The following is a 17,099-nucleotide window of genomic DNA, read 5'->3' as shown; positions in this document are numbered from 1 at the left end:
CTGAGTTGAATTAAGTTGTTCGAGGTGTCCTGTGTTTTCTTTGACAGATTATATTTGAAGCCATAAGGGGCCCTTCAATCAGAAGTGATATTGCTATTGATGACGTAGTGTTCCGAATGGGACCCTGCAATGGTTTGTATGACTTACAGATACTTTTCCTAAAAAGCTGTTTAGTTCTGCACAAACATAATTCCCTTAAGTCTATACAGATCTATAACCATAAATAGGAGGCATGCTTATTGATGTATTTAGCAGTAGTTAGGAAGGGAATGTGTCCTATTACCATAACAACATTAATAATTATGCCTGTTATGTCTTTATTATGTTTGTTGGCGAAACTAGACAGACTTTAGAAAAGTTGTCCTATTAATCCCATTTTTTATTCTTTCTATAATAGAAAACATAAAAGCTTAGAGTCGGTTGATACCAATACTGATATGATTTTTATCATCACTAAGGCTACTTTCTATAAGCAAACTTAATTACTTAATAACTCCATATCAGTTTTACACATTTAAAATAGCCTCTATGACCTCTATGAAAAGAACGGTGATAATAATTATAATAAATAATAATAATAATAATAATTAATAATAATACCAGATAAAATTACATTGTTCACCTTCCCCTAAATGGTTTATAATTATAACAATAATAATTTGATTTAAAGATGCAGTGGTCCATGTTTGATTGGTAACTTTTACAAACAAGATGAAAATGTCTGCAGAACCTGACAGAATTAAAACAACATGATCAAAATAACAGTATCAAATGTCTATGGAAAAATATTTTTATACTTTTTATATACCTTCTTAGATTTCCATTAGACTCGCTCCCAGTGCCCCTTAAATTCTCCCAACCTTTAGTGCTAAATAGCACTAAATAAATAGCAACTCTAAATACAGCTGATGCAAACCTACTACCTATTAAGAATAAAATGCATGAAGTCAAATTGGGTAATGTTAAAATCTTCTTGTAACAACAATGAAATTTAGAGCTTATGCACCTTGAATAGAAAAACTGGCACATATTATTATAAGATTGCTTTAAAAGATGGTATTAACAAATATTGTGATGTCATTTTTTATGCTCTCTTGCTTCCACTACTAACTATCCTTTTACTCCCTCTTTCCTCATAGATTTTGGAGACAGCATGTCATACTCGGGCTTCTCAGAGAACTTCAACGAGATTGAGTACTGAGAAAGGCACTGGAATATTGTATGTCTGTATCTATTTGTTTGTTGTTGGGTTGGGTTGTGATTTAATTACACATGACCATGCTGAGAGTCGCATTTTATTGCTTGTCTTAGCGGAATTTACATTCTCGGTGTCTGCTTGGGAAAATAAAGTTCCAGTTTTAGAGGTCACATGGACAGCTTGTGCACATCTCATTTTATAAATGCTGGTGTAATTGTTTTCGAGGTTCTGTGCTTTTTTTCTGTGCTGGCATTACCCAGTATTTTATGGTTGGGTGTCTTCTTGCTTTAAAATTCACCCAAAGAGCACTTTCACTTTTTTAATATGGACACTGTGTATTTATGCAGAAACAAAAATCATGTTTTTATTGTTTATATTGTGTGTAATCAAATAATTAAAGTAAGTCAGTTATATACCACTTTTGTTGGCTTTTGATATGTTGGTTTTTGATACATTATTGTTTTGTACTTTTTACTTGCATTCAAATCAAATGAAGACACATTGTTTGATATGGAAGCTCTAAAAACCTTTGAGATTTAATAAATATTTTTATGTCTGTGTTATTTTGACTTATTCTTAGTGACTTTTTTACTGTCTGTGGCCTCAGAAGGTTAAAATGACCTGTATGTATCAACATACAGTATACAAACATGTATGTCATGTTATTTACATACAGCTGCAAGAAAAATATATTTTTACAGTATTCACTCATAAAATATGGTTAGCTCTTCACCCAAGTCAGTAATATAAATATTTTGTCTTTATTGAACGGTGTTAATGATTGACAACACGTAATGAATCAAGATCCATATTTATCCAGGCTTGGGACCTGCACTACAGTGCACTGGTTTATGCATTCTACCGGCATTCTAGGTACCTATAGGACAATTCAGTGTCTCCAGTTAGCCTGGCTGCATGTTTTGGGGCTGTGGAAGGAAACCGGAGCACCGGGAGGAAACCCATGCAGACATGGGGAGAACATGCAAACTCCGCACAGAAAGGACCGCCACACCTGGGGATCGAGCCCAGGACCTTCTTGCTGTGAGGCGCAATATTACCAATATTTGGATCGATCAGCCCACCCGTACCAACAAGGTTAGACTAGCCGTGTGAATGTGGCAATACCAAGCCTAGCCAACTAGTTCACAGCTGAGATACTGACTAAAACCCAAATAACTCATACACCAAAACTATTATTATTATTATTATGAAAGATATACAACAAAGACTTTTCGTACTGTGTGCAATATACTGACTATACGAAGGACATTACAGCTGTGATTTAATACCAGACGTCAATAACACCGGTACTTATTAGCTTAGTCGCTAGTGTTAGCTGCTAGGCTAATTTCAGTGATTTCTGTTTCTATAAGCACTCTGTACTTATAACTATCATATTAATATTGTAACATATTTTGTAAGTCGCTGCTCTTTGTAGAGTTGTACTGTAGATAAATTCAGATGTCTAAAGCGGTCAGATTTATTTGTTTTCTGGATGCTTTACTTTCTCACATTACCATCACAGCGTATCACCACCAAGCGGCTAAGTAACTCATACCACATAGTTGTGGTTGCCGGGTGAATAAATATCTACATTTCAAATAGAGACCGAATATATGTGTCCTTGTTCCTTTACATTTATAAATAGATGCTAATCTGTTTACATTTACAAGCACAAAGTCAAAAACAATGAGCACTTATTCATCATAAGACACACACGAAATGAGTCTCACTGCGCATGCGCCGATTACGTAAGTTGCGTAAAGTGCGTAAGGTGGGTTCGTACTTTACGTATTTTTTAATTTACACTATTATTTTCATAAATTTGCCCCTATTTCTGTATATGTGCAAAGGTTTCTGTCAGAAATAAAAGAAGAATGAAAAAATACTAATTAGATCCAAAATAAAGTTTAATCAGGGGGATAAATATACACTTTTGCTGCTTTAAGAGTGGCATAAAGAACACAAAACCATGGTAACTAACATTAATGTGGTTTGCATTGTTTCTTTTCCTGACAATAATAAAAACATACTGTATGTATTTATAGGCTTATACGCCAGTGCAAATGTGAATGTCGGTGTGATTTCTTCCTGATTGACATGCACTTTTCTAGTAATACTCTTTACTAAATCAAATAATAAAACGGACTAATACACTTTGTGGCAACATTTCCCCTGGAACTACACACTTTTTCATGTCTCAGTCTAATTGCACAAACAGAACAGGTGTATTTTCACATTCCAAGACCCATTTTATATTGCAAAGAAGCCTTTAAGCATGCAAATGAACCATCGTCTTGACTAAAGAAGCATTGTTTTTAAGTGTGTGCAAATCAGGACAATAATCAAGTACAGTTATGTTTCAATCTATGTACTTTATTTGTACTTGTAAGTAGACACAGACAAAAACTAAACACTTAAAATAATCTGCATAAACAATACAAACATTTACCGCTACAAGCCCAACCAATTTAGCTTATCAATGCTGTTAACAGATGATCATTTATCCAAATAACGGTTCCTGGTATCCTTGCTGAGTTTGTCTCGGTTTGGTTTCCTCTCTTTTCACGTCTGCTTCTCCAGCTTTCACTACTTCAAAAGAACAAAAAATAATTTACACAGGTGTCTTTGCTGCTACTTTCACAAAACAATACAATCACAATGGCGCACCGGTGACGTCACAAACACTAAACCTATGAGCAACAAGTAATAAACTACTGAATTACTAAGCCGACTCAGGATGCACATCATTCATTTTAATGCGTATAATATTGCTTATTTATATTTAAATAAAATAATTTGTACTCATTATGTATGACAGTTTTGATAATAAACGGAAATCTGATTAAATGAAGCGTTTTCTGTCTGAATGTTTGTGGTGTTTCTGCGCCATCATGTGGATCTTTGTTGAGGTAACTTGTCCGGTCGCTGGCTCGGATTATTTTACATAAAGAAGAGTAAATAAACATGAAACAATGTGGCTGCACCGCAACAGCGTCTGTACAGGAGCTCAAACACTAAAGAAAATACAATTCATCACGTTTCCATGTTGTGTTTTGAGCACTGAGGCTTCACTATCAGACTGAACAGGTTTTATACGAGCTGAACGTGTTTTTATTTTCTTACACTTGTAAAGAGCCGAATCTCCTCTTTCTGCCATCTATCAGCTCCAGTTTAATTATGGGATAGATCAGAAAAATGACTGCGCATGCGGACGGAGCTTTGGTCTCTACTTTCTTATGAAACAGGAGAATCGTGCTGAATAGTGATGATATACAGTAAGTGGTGCTTTTGAGAGATCGATGCAAATGAAACCAATGATTCGGAGATAGATTCGAGCTTGTGAAACGTTGGAATCATCGCACCACAGTGACATCAGTGGTCTAACAGTAACATCGGTCTTACACATCACTGAAAGAAGTGTGTTTTGATGGTGGTATAAAACATCATTCCGTCATATAATGAGTGTCCTTGACATTGACCATTATTTATTATACAGTCAAAATAGGAAGTGCTTGTGCAACCAGGCCATGCAATATTTATTACCAGAGGTGGAAAGAGTACTAAAATATTGTACTCAAGTAAAAGTACTATTACTTTAATGAATTTTACTTAAGTCAAAAACTCATTTAAAATGTACTCAGAGTAAACATTACTTAGTTACTTTTTTACAGCAGGGTGTGTGTCTCTCCTGTGTAATGCAAACAAACCAAGTGGATATATCTTACAATAGTTGTTTTTAATTAAAATACACCAGAAAACAACATGTTGATACAACATTTAAAACATTTAGGGATGTGTAACGTGTCATTTTAGTACAGACCATCCCATAAAACTTTTTCAAACTGTATAACCACTCAAGTTGGCTTTAATTGTGGATTCTATAGACCAGCCTTCTTTTATCACCAACAAATACCAAACAACAGTCATACTGCAAATCCATAACTCAAAACAAGTCAAGGATACAGGTGTTGTGACTTTCACTAAATGACCCAAAGAAAACCTTCAAGTCAAAGTCAAAGTGAACTTTATTGTCATTCAGACTATACAGCTAGGAGTGCACAGCTGAACGAGATTGCGTTTCTCAAGCTCCAATGTGCAGAATATGAAAAAAGAGCATATACAAGACAAAATATACATTAAGTTAAAAAAAAAAAAGATATACATAGTAAAAAATAAATAAATAAATCAAAAAATATTGCACAGACATTGTAGACAGACATAAAATACACGTTAAGTAAAAAATATATACACATTCAAGATGTGAGACAAAACTTTGCTGTCAAATGTTGTCAAATAACGAAACATCAAACTCCAAACATGTTAAACTTTTAAAATCACCCTTCCCTACTCTATACCTACAGTAGATTACAGCTCCTTTATTTTAGCACCAGTTTATTTTCCATCCCAGAATTCACTGCAGCAGTTTCCCAGACGTGATTTTTTAGCGTTTTTTTACTCAGTAACGGATGTTATTTAAAATGTAGCGAATTACAATTCTTAATACAAAACATACTTCAGTAAAAGTAAAATTACTGGTTGTAAAATCTACTTTATAAAACGGATAGTTCCGGTCCTAAAATCTGATTGGCTGAGCCGCGTTCGAAGCCGTTCGAAATCCCCGATAAACGCCCACACTTATGACCACCTCACATCATTCCATATTAATACGCCACTGAAAAGAAAAAGTTAATGTTATGTTCGCCCTCATGTTGCCTAGCAACACTGTTAATCGAACTACCTGGCGTCGCGGAAGAATGCTTTATTGTAAGTTTATACACAATAAATACATTTATGAATTAAACATTGTTGTATTTATTATATTTTATGTTGACCGCCGTTTTATAAAGGCAATAAGCTCACTCGCGGCCCCGTCGCTCTCCTTTCTACTCGCCGGCGCCACAATACTATCGATATTTGGATCGATCTGCCCGTCCCTACTAGACACGCAAACGCTAACGTGCAGGTTATCTTACTCAGACATCCCAAGTTGCAAAATCTCATTTCAGGGAGGTACCCCCGGACCTCGACCCCGACCCCCCAAGCCCAAAAATAAAGCTAAAAAACCTCTCGCACACACCAAAGGATATATATGGGTGATAACAGAACTTTTAGGAGCTGCTAACTGTTCACTGAGCTACTTAGCTAACTGTTCACATCACAAACACACTAGTGCACTAGATAGTGTGAAAGATAATAGATTTATGTTCCCAACATAGTGCACTAGATAGTGTGAAAGATAATAGATTTATGTTCCCAACATAGTGCACTAGATAGTGTGAAAGATAATAGATTTATGTTCCCAACATAGTGCACTAGATAGTGTGAAAGATAATAGATTTATGTTCCCAACATAGTGCACTAGATAGTGTGAAAGATAATAGATTAACGTTCCCTACATGGTGCACTAGATAGTGTGAAAGATAATAGATTTATGTTCCCAACATAGTGCACTAGATAGTGTGAAAGATAATAGATTAACGTTCCCTACATGGTGCACTAGATAGTGTGAAAGATAATAGATTAACGTTCCCTACATGGTGCACTAGTTAGTGTGAAAGATAATAGATTAACGTTCCCTACATGGTGCACTAGATAGTGTGAAAGATAATAGATTAACGTTCCCAACATAGTGCACTAGATAGTGTGAAAGATAATAGATTAACGTTCCCTACATGGTGCACTAGATAGTGTGAAAGATAATAGATTTATGTTCCCAACATAGTGCACTAGATAGTGTGAAAGATAATAGATTAACGTTCCCTACATGGTGCACTAGAGAGTGTGAAAGATAATAGATTAACGTTCCCTACATAGTGCACTAGATTGTATATTAGAAAATAATTTATGTTCCTTACTTAGTGCACTAGATAGTAAACTAGATAACAGACTTATGTTTCTTACATAATGCTTTAGGTAGCGTATTAGTTAACGGATTTATGTTCCGTACATAGTGCACAAAGTTGTATATCAGATAATGGATTTATGTTCCCTACATAGTGCACTAGATAGTATTTTAGATATGAATTTATGTTTCCTACGTAGTGCACTAGATTGTATATCAGATCACGGATTTATGTTCCCTACATAGTGCACTAGATAGTGTATTACATAATTAATTATGTTCCCTACATAGTGCACTAGAAAGTATTACCATAAATTACCATAGTATGCTGGACTTCACATTTCCAAAAGTGGTTTGAGGATGACTGGTGTAAACTTAATAAAGAAAATCGACATGTGCATGGCTAAATTCATATAAAATCAAGATGTTAGACGCTGTAGCACGGATACTACATTTCCCAGAATGCCACCTGAGCGAGCTTCTTTAATCACGTGACTATTCTAAAACTTGCTCACTGCTGAGGAACAGAGTTCAGATACTGCGGCTGGTTACAAGGTACGAAGTAAGTTCCACAATTCTCCTTATTTTTCTACACGTATTCACGTTAAATGCTTATTTTAAAGTGTACGAACATACAGGAGAGGATATAATATATTATTTTGTTGTTTTTGGGAAATATGTCGAGCTGCTTCTGGTTACAGAGAACAACAACAACTGGAATAGCGCATATTGAAACAGCGACCTGTGAGCCATTCCTCACACTGAATTGCTTATAACATGTATCATATATTTATATAATATAAACAAGTCAATTACCAACCTTTCATTCTTAATTTACCTGTGTATCTGGGTAACAAACGTTTCCTACTATAGTGAGTTATGTCGACGACGTTCACATTGTCCTGTGCTGAAGATTCACTATTCATGCAACAAAAGCTATAAGCAGTTAATAAACAGGCTTAACTAAAACTATGAATTTATCATTTTCAAAAATGAATTTGGATGTTTATAAAGTGTCACAATAATTTTACACAAAATTTTTACTTCTTAAGCCACTTACAATTGTTACAGAATACGATACGAACAAGTAATGGACAAGGGCCTTGCTCAGGGGCCCAACAGTGGCAACCTTTCAATTGTTAGTCCAGTATCTTAACCACTGAGTTTGATTGATTGATTGAGTACTTTATTAATCCCCGAAGGGAACTGTCCCACCACAATACTTCTGTTTTGCCACATTCCAAAGGTGGTACAATAGGTTCAGATCTGGTAACTGGGGAGGACATTGAAGTTTATGTTTGTTTGTTTGTTTATTAGGATTTTAACATCATGTTTTACACTTTGGTTACATTCATGACAGGAACGGTGGTTACTCATTACACAAGGTTCATCAGTTCACAAGGTCATATCAAACACAGTCATGGACAATTTAGTATCTCTAGTTCACCTCACTTGCATGTCTTTGGACTGTGGGAGGAAACCCATGCGGACACGGGGAGAACATGCAAACTCCACACAGAAAGGACCCGGACCGCCCCACCTGGGGAACGAACCCAGGACCTTCTTGCTGTGAGGCGACAGTGCTACCCACTTAGCCACCGTGCCACTCTCCGGTCCATTGAAGTACATTAAACCTATTGTTCGCTGGGAATAGTGCAATATGAAGCTTGTACTCAAATTGTAATTCTTATTATACAATCTGCATTTTGTAGCAGAAATCGATATTTATTAGACCAGGTAACATTTTTTCTGTTACCAAGTCCTATTTCATGTTTATTAAGTGTGCACTGAAAATTTAGATTCTCACTATGGTCTTCTGCAGTTGTAGCCCATCTGCTTTAAAGCTTTAACTGTTATGTATTCTGAGCTGCTTTTTTGCTCACCAACATTTTGTATAAGTGCTTACCAACATTGTCACTTATCAGTGTTTGTAAGCATCTGAGCTTAACTGTATACAAAATCACTTGTTTTAGGTTACACCATACTTGTTTCCACCATACCCATTCGGTTCAATTGAAGCTAGTTTTTAACTGTTTGTTTGTTTATTAGGATTTGAACGTCATGTTTTACACTTTTTGTTACATTCATGACAGGAACGGTAGTTACTCATTACACAAGATTCATCAGTCCACCTGGGGATCAAACCCACGACCTTCTTGCTGTGAGGTGACAGTGCTACCCACTTAGCCAGTTTATTCATGCTTTTAAATAGCATAGACTGCAGCAGTATAGTAGCACCCTGTGATATGCTTGTTATTAGTTATATTTAGTTGCTGCATCTGAAATTTTCTTTGTCTATATCAGACTTGCTACGACACACAACCTGCATAACCAGCGTTTATTTTTGCTCAGTAGTGTCATAATAACTGTTGCACAAGAAACTATCATGCCTGTGAAACTTGCTGACGCAGTGTTTCCTTTACATGAAAGTAATAATAAGGGTGTTTATAAACTTCTTCTTTTCACAAACCCACAACCACTATTTTAGGGAGTCATAATAACACATTAGACTGATGAATGCTTTTAGGTACAGTATCTTGGTTCTTTCTGATATGCTATCTCAGCAAAGCTTTACTCTGTAGGGGAGGACTTTGTCCCACATCTATAAAATCAATGACACAGTGTGTTTAATGTGAGACCCAATCATGGATCTTGTGTTGGGAACAGTATGGCTCAATACATGCCTAAAGGTCTGTACAGACATTACAAAAGAACTGCAAACAAAGGGTTTAAACAGGAGGAATGATAAAAGAAAAGCTCGACTTTAAAGGATACTTTTAATTAATGTGCCATGTTACATTAGTGCTAGGGGTGGTCCAAAACCCCTCATCATGGTATAGGTTGTTATCTGCTAGGTATCAGATACAGTTGGAGCTGGGGTGGGGGACAACTTTTGTCTTCATCATTCATTGTACTGCCTGTGCAAAGGTGACATTTAACATACACACTTAATCTAAAGCAGTTTAGAACTAAGAGAAGACTGAATGATCCTGCCATGAATGGAACCCATGTGTTGCACTGGCATGGCATTAAACCAATACAAACAAACAAACAATAATTAAACTAGACAAATTCAAGCTTGATTATTGTCACCCCTGTTAAATCAAAACCTTTTCAGCAATGTAAGGAAGCATAAATGGTCTCAACTCTGACTTTTGTTTTCTCTCTTCAGGTATCGGGATGAAAAGCAGAAATAAGCCCAACACTGTCCAGTACATCATAGCACATTCACCCTGACCCATGTAGAAGTCGTCACCTGCTACTTACAAAGATGTACCAGATTGTCCCGGCAACCGTTGGAGATGTCGGCCTCGGTGCCATGCGCCAGTACACGCCTTCAAAGAAGAGCCGAGCTGATCGTCGCGGACGCCGACTCGTCATGGCCAGCTTGTTCGGAGCAGTGCTGGTCATCGCCGCCGTGGCAGCCTGGTGCTATTACTCTGCGTCTCTGCGTAAGGCAGATCGACTGAAGACCGAACTGCTCGACCTGAACAAAGACGGATTTGTCATCCGCAACCAAGCCGGCGCCATCATCTTTCGAATTGCATTCAGGTAAGAATATGCACTTAATTTTTTTGGATGCTGTAGTTTTTGAAACCCTGGGTCTGGATTCCAAGCCAAAAATATGGGTAGCTGAGAAAAATAATAATAATTAAATAAATAAATAAATAAAGAGGGGTTTGTACACAATTGTCCCCTTGTCCCATCTTGTAAACCACAGTGGGACCAGATTGCCATCATTTTTATTAATTAAGGATATTTTGTTTCGTGTTGGGACATACCATAACATTATGACCACTTTCCTAATATTGTGTTGGTCCCCCTTTTGCTGCCAAAACAGCCCTGCAACTGTGATGCACTGTGTATTCTGACACCTTTCTATCAGAACCAGCATTAACTTCTTCAGCAATTTGAGCTACAGTAGCTCGTCTGTTGGATCGGACCTCACAGGCCAGCCCCCCACGTGCATCTTGATGCCTTGGCCGCCCATGACCCTGTCGCCGGTTTACCACTGTTCCTTCCTTGGATCACTTTGGATAGATACTGACCACTGCAGACCAGGAAGAGCTGCAGTTTTGGAGATGCTCTGACCCAGTCGTCTAGCCATCGCAATTTGGCCCTTGTCAAACTCGCTCAAATCCTTACGCTTGCCCATTTTTCCTGCTTCTAACATCAACTTTTGAGGATAAAATGTTCACTTGTGGCCTAATATATCCCACCCACTAACAGGTGCTGTGATGAAGAGATAATCAGTGTTATTCACTTCACCTGTTATGCCTGGTTTGTGTATTTCCTCTTTATGGTCACAAGTATGTGGACACCCCTCTTAATTTAGTTCAGGTGTTCAGCCACACGCCCTGCTCATGGGATAAATTGGAACCTCTATTACAAACCAGACCGTCTCATCCAATATGCTCTTTATTTCAGAAATGCTCTTTTGATTAACAGGTAACAAATGCCCAAAGAAACACTGAAACATTTTAGTAAAAGGCCCAATGTGGGAGGTCAGGTGGCACATTAGTGCGATGCGCTAGTTTTAATCTCAGCTGTGCTATCGACCAGCCAGGCACCTGCATGGATACGCCTGCAAAAAGTGTGCTTGATTGAGAACGGCATTGTGTGGCTCTCCTACATAGGGCTGCAACGATTAGCCGACATAATCGATAACGTCGACTATAAAAATTTGTCGACGTGCAATTTCATTGTCGAAGCGTCGTTATTATGGCAACGCACTAAAGGAACTGCAGGGGGCGCAGCATCGCTTCCATGGCACAGCGGGGAGTTTATGAAGACAGAGAGGCAAAGATAAAGAGACCGAAACTTTCTAAAGTATTTCAGGAGCATTTCAGCCAAAATAAACCAAAGAAACGAGCTGAATGCAGACACTGCAGAGCAGAGTTGTTGTTTCACGCCAGCAACACGGTGATGCATGAGCATCTGAAACGCGAGCACCCTGCAGCCGTGATGACCAGCGTTATTCAGGACAGGTAAGGTTTTCCACCGCTTCATTCTTTAACCAATGTACTGTAGCTAATGTTTGTTAATGTTAGAGTACCTGTCGGAAAACTTCCTAAGAGATCGCTATTTTTTTAGGTTTGATAGCTAAGCTAACGCATCAAGTGCAATAGTTAATCAGTGATTTATTAGGAGTAACGTTATATAACTTAACGTTATACCCTAACGTTATTTTTTGCTCACGTTAATGAGAGCATTCATTCTAAATAATAAGCGTTCTCCACTTAATGATAGCTAGTTAGCTCAACAGATAATTCAGTTAAGATATTTAACCTGTTATGGTTTAGTTGGCATAGCCAGTACACTATTTGTAATAAACTATGATACATAGCCTTCAGTTTGTGATAATTAATACAGCTTTCTCTTTTGCTCTTTCTATTAATAGCACTAAGCAATGGAGTGTGGATGAGAAGAGGTTCATGCACCCCTCAAATGGCTGAGGTCTTCACAGACATGTTTCTCAAGGACATGTTATAAATGTTTTTGACTTCCAGAGTGATAACTTCTGAAACATAACAGTTTCTAATTCTGTCCAAAGCTTTCTTATTTCATTGATTTTTTTTATTGTGATTGTGTATTAATGTTTCAAATATATTTAATTAAACTATCAAGCTTAAGTTTCATATTCATGTTTCATGGGTCATTATTTTAATATGATATTGGAACTTAAATAACATAACAGAGTTTTGTTATGTTAAGGCAGAGATGGAGGGTATGACATAAATAGTCGTTGACTAGTCGACTAATCGAAAAAATAATCGTCAGATTAGCCGACTACTAAAATAATCGTTAGTTGCAGCCCTACTCCTACACGTCTTGCAAGTAAAAAGAGTGTCAGGGCAAGACCTGGCTTTGTAAAGCACTGTTTTCAGGAGCGGCCACACCCTTAGATTTTTGTTAAATCTAATGCCTAGTTCACACTACGTGATTTGTCGGACCTTTTTTCGTTCAAATATTCTCCTCTTATGGTTTATTTCAGGTCAGGTTCTCTGGATCTGGATTCTTGCTCGAAGGAAGGCCGAATTCTCAGCTGCAGCCGATCCAAAGCAGGAAAGCTGAATTTCTTCATCGAAACAGTGAAACCTAAGAACACGGTGATGTGTTACCGTGTGCGCTGGGAGGAGCTGGACGTATACCGCGCCGTCGAACACGCCATGGCCTACAACGGCTCTCACTGGTACGGTGGCGCGCAGTCCTGGTCCCAGCACTGGCCGATTGTTTTTTCAGGAAACCAGGAACCCAAACCGTTTATCACTGGTGATGTGTATTCGAATCAACAAGCTTTTGGTGGGATCTTGGAGCGCTACTGGCTTTCCTCCAGCGCTACCGCTATCAAAATCAACGACTCTGTACCTTTCCATCTCGGCTGGGATGAGGACAGCAAGATGCTGAGATTCCAGGCACGATATGATAACAGTCCTTATAAGCCGGAGCCGGGACAGCCTGTCCGAGCTGAGCTGAGTTACCGCGTTTGCGTTGGTTACGATGTCACGTCCATTCATAAATACATGGTCCGTCGCTATTTTACCAAGCCTAATAAAGTTCCCGCCGAAGCTGTGTTTAGAAAGCCCATTTGGTCCACTTGGGCTTTGCACAAGACCGACGTAGATCAGGAGAAACTTCTGACGTACGCCTCTGAGATTCGAGCGCACGGCTTTAACTGGAGCCATCTAGAGCTGGATGATCGATACACTCGAGGATACGGAGAATTCGAGTTCGACCCGGTCAAGTTTCCCAATGCCACTCATATGTTTCAAAAACTGAAGGAAGACGGTTTCAGTGTCACTCTCTGGACGCATCCTTTTGTCAACTACAACTCCAGTAACTTCGGCGTCGGAGTGGAGAGAGGGCTCTTCGTCCGAGAGCCTACTGGGGAGTTACCTGCTTTGATCCGCTGGTGGAACGGTATCGGTGGAATTTTGGATTTCACCAATCCAGACACTCGCGAATGGTACGCCTCACACCTGCGTACTTTAAAAAACAAATACGCAATATCTTCATTTAAGTTTGACGCAGGGGAAACCAGCTACTTACCCCAGCAATTCCGAACCTTTGTGCCACTCCATGATCCTAGCGTGTTCACCCGTCGCTACAGCGAGATGGCCATACCCTTTAACGACCGTGCCGAGCTCCGTGCTGGATACCAGTCTCAAAATATTTCTTGCTTCTTCCGAATCAATGACCGTGATTCGCTCTGGGGTTATGACCTAGGACTCAAGTCTATCATCCCTACAGTGCTTACTGTTAGTATTCTCGGTTACCAGTTTGTCCTTCCGGATATGATTGGTGGAAATGCTTATCCAAATCGTACTAAAGGAGCACAGGGACTACCTGACAAGGAACTGTACATCCGCTGGCTAGAACTCTCGGCGTTCATGCCAGCCATGGAATTCTCAATCCCGCCCTGGGCCTATGACGAAGAGGTCGTCAGGATCGCGAGGAAGTTCACAGAGCTCCACGAAACCCTGGTGGCTCCTCGGGTGCTCGAACTCGCCGGGGAAGTGTTGGACACCGGCGATCCTATCATCCGACCTCTGTGGTGGATTGCTACTCACGATGAAGCTGCTTACAAAATCGATTCCCAGTTTCTAATAGGGGATGACCTGATGGTAGCTCCAGTTCTTGAACCAGGCAAGCAGGAGAGAGATATTTACCTTCCAGTCGGCAGGTGGCGGAGCTACAAGGGGGAACATTTTGACAAAGGACCGATTCATCTCACTGACTACCCGGTGGACTTGGATGAGATCGCTTACTTTGTGTGGTCAGGATGAGATGAAATTAGAAGGGAAGCGTCAGCATAAAACACAGCTAGAAAGCGAACAAAAAACTACCATGCATGTGTTTCTCTACAGTTAGGTGCCTTGTGATGAGTATGCAACTGCAACCAGACTTAAGCTAATAATATATATAAACAACAAAGACAGGAATGTTTATCATTTAATCGGGAAACCCTTTTGGTGAAATGTTCACTGTGTAGCATGTATTTAATATAGTAAAAGTCTTGGTGGGTGTTTGAAAGGTGGTGTTTTATGGGTGGTATTCAGAATAGGACCTCTTAGTGGAAGGCATGCAGCTGTTTATAGTACCACTGCAGTACTGTAAACACAAGTCTGACTACATAGATTGTTATATTGTTGGTTATGAATAACCTTAATTACTTTGCCATATTCATACAGGGACTATTTGACTGCTTTAAAATAATTTATAACAAATATTGAGACACCCTAACAGGTGTAATAGATCAGTTAAAGGATAAAGGACTAACTTCCATTTAAAAAGGAAGCCTTTTTGCTGCATTTCCCCCCTAATTTTCCTCCCAATCTAGCTGTATCCAATTACCCGATTGGACTAACCTTCTTCGCTACTGATGTTGACCTCCATTCTTGACTGAGTAGAGCCGTGACTAACACACGCTCCCTCCGACACGTGTGCAGTCCCGGCTGCATCTTTTCACCTGCACGAGGAGAGTTCATATGCGGATCAGCTTTGTGTACAGAGAGCCACACCCTGATCACACACACTATTCCTCGACTCTGTGCAGGCGCCATCAATCAGCCAGCAGAGGTCGTAACTCCCGGGTGGACTCTCCGGCACACCCTCTCGAACAACAAGGCCAGTCGTTGTTCATGTAGGCGCCCAGCCTGCCGGGTGGCTGAGCTGAGACTCGAACTGATGCGTTTGAGATGTCAGTTCTGGTGTGCTAGTGTGTTTTACCGCTGCGCCACCTGAGCACCTAAAGGGAAACCTTTTTATTAAATCGCAAACATTAGGGGAGGATACATTGGCATCATGTCTCTAAGCATGAACTGAGACAGTAACTGAAATGAAACAAGATCTGTGTGCTAAGCTACCTAGAAATTGTTGGTGATAAAAAACCTTGATTATTTTGACTTATTTAAACAGGGTTGACTTATTGTTGTTGCATCAATACAATCCCCCTCAAACTTCTTTTCCAACAGCTAACAGTTGAATTTGAATTGTGAGCAGAGCTGAGAGTGTGAATGTGGATGCTAGCAGATTTCCCTCTCTCTATATGGACACATTGGTATATTTTAAGGTCAATAAATAGTATGTTTTAGGGCACAGTGTTTAAGTAGGTTGTTATAGATGTGAATTGTGTTGTCGTAAGCTTTTAAATTCCAGGCTGCCTGTGTTTTTTTGTTAATCTATTTAGTTTGTAGCATGTTTTGTTTGAATTTATGAATGTTAAACTAGTGTCAGTTAAGGAATTGGTTTAGGTAGAATATGACGTTTCTCCTGCCTAACTGCAACAAATCAAGATGCACCGTATGGCCAACAGCAGACACGTGACCACAAGCTTGTTTGAGATCACATTCCTGTGATTTCTAATTAAAGCTACTTAATCACTGGTGTGAGCAACTATGTTGTTATGAGATGTAGGGATGTAACGATACAGTCTACCCGCGATGCGATTCACGATACTGGGTTCACAATACAATTTTTTTCCAATTTTTTTTTTTTCTTAAACAAAATGAAATTGAAGACAAATTTTGACAAAGTTTCCATTTATTATTTCTCTTAAAAAAAAAAAATACTGCATTTGTGCTTATCTTTTATTTATCTAAATAATGAATGTCCTTTTATTTCTGAGGTAGGTACAAACTATGCCAAACAATGCTACACATTTTTTTTAAATAAAAAACTTTTAAAATAAAAATTTTAAAATAAATCCCACATTAAATAAATAAATGAATAATACAAATAAAGAAAGTATCCTCACATAAATAAATTTGGCTGGAAAATTCAGAACCTGGCAACCCTTTAGTGACGTGTACCAGGCGAGGTGAATAGCGCCAGTGCCCTCTGCTTTTTAAAGTGAATATCAATTCATTATACAGTGTATCACAAAAGTGAGTACACCCCTCACATTTCTGCAAATATTTTATTATATCTTTTCATGGGACAACACTATAGAAATAAAACTTGGATATAAGTTAGAGTAGTCAGTGTACAACTTGTATAGCAGTGTAGATTTACTGTCTTCTGAGAATAACTCAACACACAGCCATTAATGTCTAA

The 17,099-nt window shown here is 38.6% G+C and overlaps 2 protein-coding genes across 2 annotated transcripts in view; both read left to right on the top strand.

Annotated features, from left to right (window-relative positions):
• mamdc2a (MAM domain containing 2a) overlaps positions 1-1,697 on the top strand; it is a 30,241-nt gene extending 28,544 nt beyond the window's left edge. Inside the window, exons 13-14 of the mRNA XM_063018310.1 lie at positions 48-132; positions 1,140-1,697. Of these exons, the coding sequence (XP_062874380.1) occupies positions 48-132; positions 1,140-1,201 (147 nt within the window). The 3' untranslated portion in view covers positions 1,202-1,697. The remainder of the gene's footprint in view (positions 1-47; positions 133-1,139) is intronic.
• A 5,859-nt stretch (positions 1,698-7,556) lies between these two features.
• si:ch211-117c19.1 (myogenesis-regulating glycosidase) lies at positions 7,557-15,076 on the top strand. Its single transcript, XM_063017939.1, has 3 exons — positions 7,557-7,605; positions 10,216-10,595; positions 13,039-15,076. Exons 2-3 carry the CDS (start codon positions 10,315-10,317, stop codon positions 14,828-14,830), a joined length of 2,073 nt encoding a protein of 690 aa, XP_062874009.1. The 5' UTR covers positions 7,557-7,605; positions 10,216-10,314; the 3' UTR covers positions 14,831-15,076.
• The last annotated feature ends 2,023 nt before the right edge of the window (positions 15,077-17,099 follow it).

This window comes from Trichomycterus rosablanca, chromosome 21 (assembly GCF_030014385.1).
Source record: "Trichomycterus rosablanca isolate fTriRos1 chromosome 21, fTriRos1.hap1, whole genome shotgun sequence".
NCBI lineage: Eukaryota > Metazoa > Chordata > Actinopteri > Siluriformes > Trichomycteridae > Trichomycterus > Trichomycterus rosablanca.
The sequence above is the reverse complement of the archived record's forward strand: the minus strand, read 5'-3'. Positions and strand labels throughout refer to the sequence as shown.

Coding starts and splice junctions, on each gene's coding strand:
- si:ch211-117c19.1 (XM_063017939.1), top strand. CDS start 10,315: ATGTACCAGATTGTCCCGGCAACCGTTGGAGATGTCGGCCTCGGTGCC. Junction 10,596..13,038: donor ATCTTTCGAATTGCATTCAG/GTAAGAATATGC, acceptor GGTTTATTTCAG/GTCAGGTTCTCTGGATCTGG.